The sequence below is a fragment of the Stigmatopora nigra genome, chromosome 1, assembly GCF_051989575.1.
Source record: "Stigmatopora nigra isolate UIUO_SnigA chromosome 1, RoL_Snig_1.1, whole genome shotgun sequence".
NCBI classification, from domain to species: domain Eukaryota; kingdom Metazoa; phylum Chordata; class Actinopteri; order Syngnathiformes; family Syngnathidae; genus Stigmatopora; species Stigmatopora nigra.
The window spans coordinates 11000847-11010316 of NC_135508.1; the positions used below are offsets into that span (position 1 = coordinate 11000847).

General features: G+C 41.1%; 1 protein-coding gene across 1 annotated transcript; it reads right to left on the minus strand.

Annotated features, from left to right (window-relative positions):
* Nucleotides 1-7661: 7661 nt before the first annotated feature.
* On the minus strand, nucleotides 7662-9375 carry tmem231 (transmembrane protein 231). The gene has a single exon (XM_077715181.1). The coding sequence runs from the start codon at nucleotides 9024-9026 to the stop codon at nucleotides 8097-8099; it is 930 nt and encodes a 309-aa protein (XP_077571307.1). The 5' UTR covers nucleotides 9027-9375; the 3' UTR covers nucleotides 7662-8096.
* Nucleotides 9376-9470: the final 95 nt, after the last annotated feature.

Genomic DNA, 9470 nt, shown 5'->3' on the forward strand with positions numbered 1-9470 from the left:
AAACATAATGATGAAGCAATGTTCCACACAAAAAAAAAAAACCTGATCAAAGTTGACTTGATGAAGCCCATCAAACTGAACGATTCACTACTTGGTGAAAAAAAATGTAGCTTTCAATTTTGATAGGTAACATAATGACAACATACAGCCCTGTGATGCAATCTGACCTCATAGCTGGGTGATGTCACACAATATGACATGATTACTTACATCCATTGAGAAATGCATTTAAAAGCAATTGTTGATCCCTGACACCGTCTTTGTTTCTTGTTATGAGAGGAGTGTCAGAGTGATCATGTTCTGAACACTCAAACCAAGCCACAAACACAAGGATTTCTAAAAGAAGCAACAGTTATTACTGTTCAAAATGGATTCCACGAATCCGTTATCGTTTGGCGTCAAAAGCCTGATAGAATGTACATCCAGGACTACAATATTATCCCAGCCCGAGGACATTCCAAGATGTCTAGAAACACATTTAACTCACATGTCAAGGTTTGGAGGCCCAGACCTAAACGATAACGAAGTTGCCTTTCGCTTTCAAGAGCAGTGGGGTAAGTTCTATTTTTCTCCTTGTGCAGATTCAAACCCAATTCAATTGTTCCTTGTATACCATTACATGAAACACCAATCCATATTTACCAGTATTGAAATCATTTGTTTTCATAAGAATGTATATGTCTGTCTTAAAACAAAAATCTGATAATGCTACTGAAATTATAATCAGATGTACCTCATATTTCTGACATCTTACTACCCTGATTGAAAATGACACAGAGAGTATACGAATGATTATTTCCTTCTATTCATGTGGGTTGAAGTAACTTGATTGCTCTCTATTGTGGTAGTAGCTGTAGTAGGGCATACATGGAACATTCCTCCTCAACTTTCTGTGGTTTCAGAAAGCGTGGCGGTGATATTTTTTATATTTGTATGACTGCTGCTAATGATCCTTGCCATATTGAATTAATACATTTGAGTATATGTTGCTAATTGAGTGTTGATGAAGGAAGGTTTGTTAAGTAGGATGGGGTATGTCGCTCATTATTATTTTGTATTAACTGTGTTGCAATACTAACAAGCGACCAGTTAGCGCCATTACATTAGTGAAATTAAGATACAAGAAGAAAGTGTTGTGAATAGAAACTAAAGAGAGAAGTCTAAATGTTGATAGAAGACACTCATCTCTGTTATTCCTTCGGCTTTTTCCTAATGATAGTCGACTTGGATTGTGATGGGACTTGAGCATTTGTATAACAACAGTATAATGTTTTTAAATTACATGTAGATGTTGTTATAGATTACTACGTGAGTGGTAATTATGGTGATGTGTGTCAAGTCCTCAGCACCTTTTAGACATCAGGCCTACTTCGCTTAATATAGTTGCAGAGATGGATAATAATATATACCTCTTCCCAGTAATAGCCTTCATGTGCAGGTTTTAGTCTTACAAAGACTGCCGCAGTACTCAGAGATAACATAAAGGAAATGAAAAATTAGACAGGCTTTGAAATAAGGAAGAGAAATTTCATTGATTTGGAGAGAAAACCAATCTTGTCTCAGTAACACTGCAGTCCATAACACATTCTAATGTAACTATTTTTTGTCTTTTTAGAGTATGATTTCCTACGAAAGATCAACATAAGGCAAGAAATACGAGACAATTCAGTTGTACAGGAATTGTCTATAAGCAGTGTTCAAGAGCCCTCCAACTCTGCCACCACGTCATTCACCGAGACCAATGTCGGACAAACATCGTCGTCACCACTACCATCGGTGCATACCAGAAGGGACACACCCACTCAAGTGCCAAATAACGTTACAGAGAATGACATAACTCAAATCGATGAACGACACGAAACAGCAGGCTATGAATCCCCGATGTCACCTTTGTCAAGATCATCGACAATATCTGTCACTGTGAACAAAGTAGGGGAAATGTCAAGGCCAATTTCTGCATGCCAATCGCGTTTATCATTTTCAGAAGACAGGCCTGGATCAGTGGCTTCACATTGTGTTGCAAACTATTCATCTGATACAGAGGACCTAACTAATCTAGTTCCAAGTTCGGAAGACATATTAGGAACAGGGACAATTACAGAACGGACGTCGTCAATTACCTATACAGGGTCTGACATCATCATCAAAATCAACACAAGACAAGAATCCCACGATATAGGTAGAGCGGACTCTCCTATGCCAAATACCTTATCAGTCATTGTAAATGTAACAGAGGAAATATCAAGACCAATGTTACTGCAAACACAGCGTCCATATGGGGAGACGAATCTATCGGATACGCATGTCACTTCTTCAATATCAATGCAAACTACTGAAGACTTGCCCGGTTCTGTATCAAATGCCGGGGAAATGCCGAGATTAGAGATGAGTGACATGGAGGGCACAAGTGATGCAGAAAGGAGACAAGATGGAGAGGAATCGTTTGCATCCAGTGTGCCAGGTTCAACCAATATATCAGTCATTGTGAGTAAAACAGGGATAATATCAGCTGTGTCGTTACCACAACTACACGGAGAATTCCATTTATCTAGTACGGAGAACATGCCTGGAACAATGTCACTACAGTGTTCACATGAAGAGGTATACGCACCTGGATTAGAGGAGATGTCAGAACATGGCGAGATCTCCTCTGGACCAATGTCATTTCGACAGTCACAGGAAGACGTCCGTGTTCCTGAAAGAGAAGTATTATCTCGAGCAGCTTCTAGAACACAATCACGCAGTGGACAAGTTCCGTCAGCACATGTGGAGAACATAGATGGATTCAGGCAACAGCAACATGAAGACATCACGACATATAATACAGAGGACTATACTGAACTAGATCCAACTATAGACATACACAAATCTGAGGAAATATCAGAAGACAAATTAACGCTCTCAGTTACAATAAATAAAAGGAAAGATGCCGCAAACTTTACAAGAGAGGATTCTCCTTCACCAGGTCCAGCCGGTTCTTCCACCCTATCGGTTAATGTGAGTATCACGGAGGAAACACCAAGATACTTACAGCAATCACATGAAGAATTTAGTAGATCAGAAACAATGCTCTTGCCGCACGAGCAGACTTCAGTGTTGAATTCTGAATTCCAGCAACAAACATGTGAATCCCTGCCACATTCAGAAGGCATTTCTGGATCTGTGCCCATTAGAGAAGTGATGATGAACACCCCTTATCCAGATGAAATGCTTGTATCCAGTTCTGACAATGTACCAAACGTTGCGAGCAAAACAGAGGACATGTCAACCCAAATTTCATTGCCTCAGTCACATGAAGCACTCTATTCTTCGGATACAGAAGACAAATCTGCACAGGTGTCCCTGCCACCATCAAATATAGATATTAATTTCTCAGATAAAGAGGGCATTTGTTCACCAGTCCTGTTGCCACAATCACACGAAGTGGTCTCATATTCTGATAAAGATGAAACCACATCTGGACGGGTTGTAAATATAGGGGAAACATCGGGTCCGATGTCCAATCAACTGGTAGGGCAGAATTTGGTTTCCAGTACAGAGGACATATCTAGATCAGGTCCAATTACAGATCACACATTTGATTCATTGCCAAGTAAAGGTTCAGAGTTGTCTATCAAGATCAACAAAAGACAGGAAACTAAACAATTTCTAGAGGACGAATCACCTGTTTCGACCATGTCAAATACATCGACAGTCTCGGTTATTGTTAGTAAGACAGAAGGACCAATACCAGATCTGACGTCCGAATCACAGAGAGATGTCCATGCCTTAGATGCAGAGGACACATCTACATCAATGTCAGTTACGGAAGACGTATCCGCACAGGGGCCATCATCCTATGTAGAGTCTGACATCTTGATCAAAATCAATAAAAGACAAGAACCCCAAGAAATAATTGGACTGGAAGGCCCAATGTCTGCTGTGTCAAGTACATCTACGATATCTGTGATTATGAACAAAACTGAAGAAATATCAGCATCACATGGATCTGAGGATAAATGTGTACTAATGTCATCAAACCTTGAACAGAGACTTTCACCTGAACCCTTACCAAATATAGGGGATTTATCTGAAACTGTGTATAGTACAGAAAACATACCTGGACCGGTGCAAAGTTCAGAAAACGTATTAATTCCTGCCCCAGGGAGTTATGTAGAGTCCGACATTGTCATCAAAATCAACAAAGGCCAAGAAACAACAGGAGAAGATTCATCTACTGTATCAGTTAGTGTGAGCAAAACAGATGGGCTCCAATCACATGAAGAGATCAATATATCTGGGACAAATAATATTCAGGCGGTAGTGTCTTCAACAAAAAATGAAAACCTGTCATTTAATGCAGAAACTATATCAGGTCCAATACCTAATACAGAAGACTCATTGGTACCAGTGCAGAATACATTCTCTGGAGCTTGGTCACAACAACATGAAGATCAATTTGAACTAGGTCCAGGCGCACAAGGCCTATCGTCTGCCGCACCATCCACTTGTGTAGAGTCTGACATTGTGATAAAAGTGAATAGAATACAAGAAACTGGAAGAGACGAGTCTCCTATGGCAACTACTCTTTCAGTTAGTGTTAGCAAAACTGAAGAATTATCTAGACCTGCGATGTTGCCACAATCAGATGGAGAAATCCATGCAATTAATGCTGAGGACATGTCTGAACAAGTAATTCGAGAGACATCCTTATCTTTCACAAAGAGTGACTCTGGGCATCACAATACAGAGGAAATATGTGAAATCCGCAGCGAGATAACTTCCTTTGATACAATGCTTATAGCAGAACAAAGTACTTCGGTAGAGTGTGACTTCTCATTTACATTTAACAAGACGCAAGATATCCAAGAAACTGTAGCAGTAGTAGCGTCTCCATCGTATGCAGGGTCAAGTTCATTTAGTCTATCAGTCACCATGAATGAGACCGAGGAATTGGAGATGCCATCGTCTTTTTCCTATGTAAATTATGACTTAATGATCAAAATTGACAACTCAGAAACTACAGTCGAGGCAAGCTCATCCACGCGATCAGTTGGTGCGAGCAGCAGAGATGAAACAGTCCCATCAGTCTCACATCAAGAGGTCCAAGTTCCCGATCTGGATGACGTTTCTCCCGTGCCATCCCCCGTAGCAGTCATAGAACCAGAAGTAAGCCCTGAACCAATTATTGAGGAAATACCAGAACCAGAACCAGAACCAGAACCAGAACCAGAACCAGAGCCGGAACCAGAGCCAGAATTGCCACCAGAAGAAAGTGAGGAAAGTTTACCTGAGCCCCTGTCAGAGCCAGATGAGGAGGACATACCTTGCCCAGTGCTGTCTCCACATGGAGAGATCACCTTGTCTGATACCGAAGATGTATCTGAACTTGATATTGAACCTGAACCGGAACCAGAGCCAGAACCGGAACCAGAACCGGAACCAGAGCCAGAACCAGAGCCGGAACCAGAGCCTGAACCTGAGCCCGAACCAGAGCCAGAACCAGAGCCAGAACCAGAGCCTGAACCTGAGCCAGAGCCTGAACCAGAGCCGGTAGTAGAGCCAGAACCAGAGCCGGTACCAGAGCCAGAACCTGAGCCAGAACCAGAGCCTGAACCAGAGCCCGAACCAGAGCCCGAACCAGAGCCCGAACCAGAGCCCGAACCAGAGCCCGAACCAGAGCCTGAACCAGAGCCCATAAAAGTACCGTCGCCACCGCCTAAACCGGAACCACCAGAGTGCAGAGATGTCGCCACATCAACTTCATTTCCAGATGATATGTCAGAAGCATTTCCAGTGAGCCAATCAGAAATGGTATCCGACACAACCAAGGATACAAAATTCTCTCATGATTCCTTAAAAGCCATCCCACGCAAAGCTGAAGGTCAGGAAGTTAAATGGAAGGGACTTTCAAAGGAAGACAAGAAAGCGACAACTAAACAGCCCCGGAAGCTCTCACCAATCCCACAAAAAGATGGAAAGAGTGACAAAAAAAAGGGCTCACTGTCAAAGTCCAAGCCAATCCTTGCACCAATAAAAAGCAGCTCAAGTGACGAATCAGTAACAGTAAAATCAAAAGCGACACAGACAGATGTGGTTGAAAAACCAAAGCTCTCACCAATTCCCCCAAAAGCACCAAAACCTAAGCCTCCTCGTGATTTGTTAAAGGAGGAAAGCAAAGGCCTTCAAAATCATAAACAACGAATGCTTCCACCTATTGTGAAAAACAAGCCAAGGATAATCAAAAAAGAGAAGTCTGCTCCAGACAAAACGAGCTCAGCCAATCGGGCACCATATAGGCCAAAGGGAGGAATGATTGTGGACCGAGAGCTCATGCCACTGAGATATAAGCCAGAAGCTGAGAGCGGTAGGGTTATGGACTTTGGAGTAAAAGCGAAAACCAACTCAGATACGAAAAGGACAATAAAAATAGCACAGGAGTCTCTTGAGTCCTCTACGGTATTATGCCCAAATTGTGGCCATAATGCTTCTCTCATTAGATGCAAACATAACGCATTGAAATGTGACTCTTGGAATCCGTTCTTAGGGACCTAACGTAAATAATACTGTGTCATTTCCAAAACCAAAACTGGCCAAAATTGCAAGTGGTGGTCCACAGGCCAAGAAGATAATCGATTCGTTTGCCAGACTGAGCAACTGTGTCACTGAGTTGAATCTGTCTGGTTCACAACTTGGGGTCCACTATGAGGGTAGACTTTTCGAGCACCCAGTCTTGTCAACCCAGGAAATACTGTGACAGCACTGACTGTGTGGGAGAGAACACTGATGAACTGCTCTGCAAGGTGTTGTCCCAAAGCTGAGGGAGGGGTTAAGATTTGTATCCCAGTTTTGTCCAAAATTCTCCATTTTGCATTGGTGTAAGTGATGTGAACAAGTCATATAACTTTCTCTTCATCTGGGTGACAAATGAGGAAGACATGGTCAATCAATGTCTGGGTTATCTGAAAGAGATAACTCATTCTTTGGAGGTTTGATCCCTTCAAATGCGTGAAATAATTTGATCCAAACGGGTGATCGAAATCATCGGAAGTCACCATCTCTGATGGTTTAGTATGCTGGAGTAGAGGCATCAAAGCTACAATTGCTTAGAGACTAAAACCGATCAGAAGGGTCGGGTATGTGGTTGGGTTGAAGCTTGGCCACAGATTTATTTAACATCACTGTGTCAGTGAGCCATAGAGGAAGTCATTTTTACACATTTTATTTTTACACATCTACCTCCATTGGGGCTCTGCGTCCCGTAACCTTTTTTATGCTGCACAATTAAAAGCACTTTTGTGGTGCTTTGGTATTTATTTGTAATGTCTGAAACATTTGTTTTACTTCATTTTTAAAAAATATATATTTCTATAGCAATGTATATTTCCACTGGGATGGAAATTTTCAGTGGAAAGGGGAAATAAAAACACAAAACCATAATGTCATTCTTCTGTATGTAAAACTTTGAGAAATATGTCAAATAATGTAATATATAATTTACATTTCCAGAAAATTATAATGTAATGATTATATTCTTTGAATTTTGCAACGTCCAAACTTCATTTGAATTGGTGTTGTAATATTTTGTATGACTTTCAAATTTACTAACAGGAACCATGCTACCAGATTTCCAGATAAATTAGTAGATTGCTGTTAATCTAACCAAAATGAATCAGTCGTGATTTAAGAGTGTCAAAATCCTTTATTTAGAAAAGCTATTCAACATTGAAGAAAAAAAAAACTATAAATACAAACAATGAAATCCAAAAATAACCTAGTAAAGGAACCCCTTCGCCAATCAGCGTAAAGCTGGGTGGTTAGACGAACAAAATTGCAATCATAACGCTGTCTAAAACTGCTAAAAACTGTCATCGTTTACCCTCAAACTGCACCATGGTCTAAAATTAGCCCTTGCCTACAATCTTCCATATTGGCATATATCTGTTTATTAACATGAATATGAATATGCTCTTTGATGTGTTGTCCCTTATCTAAATATATCAAACTGTTCAAGTACCACTAACATAAACAACATTCAAATACAGTAATGCAGAAACCTACATCTTCATTTAAAAAAAAATAATTTAAAAAAGGAAAAAATATTTTCAACTACACAGTCATTCCTGGTGAGGTTTTCCATTGGTAATGGCTACAGTAGTTAAAATGTGGTTCTGGAAAGCAAATGCTCGGATTCGTTCAACGATCCAGAGAAAGATGAAGAGAACGCTAACATACTGGACCCAAGCAAATTTGATGGTTTCGAAGAAACTGGGATAATAACTAATAACCTCGGAAGGGTATTGAATTTCTGCAGTAAGCTGAAAAGGGGAACCCGTGGCACGCCCAGTAGTCCACAGAGGCATGGCACATGTAAATATAGTGGTCAAGTTTCGTTCTCGGTAGCGCCGTATTATGCTCTCAAGGTCATAAGCGCTTGCAAAAGGGCTGGAGCCATCAATCACAGAGACATTGTAAATGCTGAAGACTCCACGGGGAGGCAGGGGAACTCTTTGCTGCAACCTTAGGTCTCCGCTGAAAAACACCTTAGCCCCAGGTACAGAAGAGGAGTGTTGCGCATAGGCCAGAGTCTGCATCACAACTGTTGACTTTGTGAAGAGCTGGTAGCTGAAGGTCAGCATTAGCTGGACACTGTAAACATGTTCCTCGTCTTTCAAGGGTAACTGCAGCTGAAAAATGAGACGGTCCAACTTTCCATCCTGGTTTTGATCCTCTTCCCGCACAGAGACTGAAGGGATTCGAAGGTTTTTCCCAAGCATGTTATTCAGATGAGGAAAGGTGCTCCACGCCACATAATCCCCATTGGTACCTGTTGCAGCTATCATCAGAGTCTCATACTGGAATCTAACTACCGCTTGTTCTTCATACGTGTTCCTCTTAATCCAGAAACCTTGGCTTCTATAAACCACCAACAGCGGGCAGATATAAGTGAGGCACCAAGTCACTATGAGGAACAAAGTGGCACTCGTGCAAACACCTGTTTTGTATCGAATCAAAGCGGGATGCGAGTAAACTTCATAAAAAGCCATAATTGTAGATATTGTAGCGTTTATACTGGCTTCTGTGTGAAATGTCCACGGTGTACACCAGCGAAAAACCTCAAAGCTGACTCGCTGGAAGATGATTCAAGCTATTGCCGAATTGAACACGATTGTCACTTACTGGCGATATCCAAACTGATTTCAACCTCAGCTCGACTTCAACGAAAAGTACATTTTATAAAGTGCTCATATTTGGCCCAGAACTCTGACCAGATCGAAAAAAATAACGTTCTCGGTCATGACGTCATCATTAGTGGACAAAGCTTGTAAAGGTAATTTTATTCTATTTTCAAAAGCACATTATATTTTGGAAAAATTAGCTTCAAACCTTGATGTTTGCTAATTTAATATGCTTGCTTTGAACACAATGCAGCCTTTAAAAAAAATGCTGAGTCCACATTCAACTATTTCTGACGTCATTCATGTGCGCAA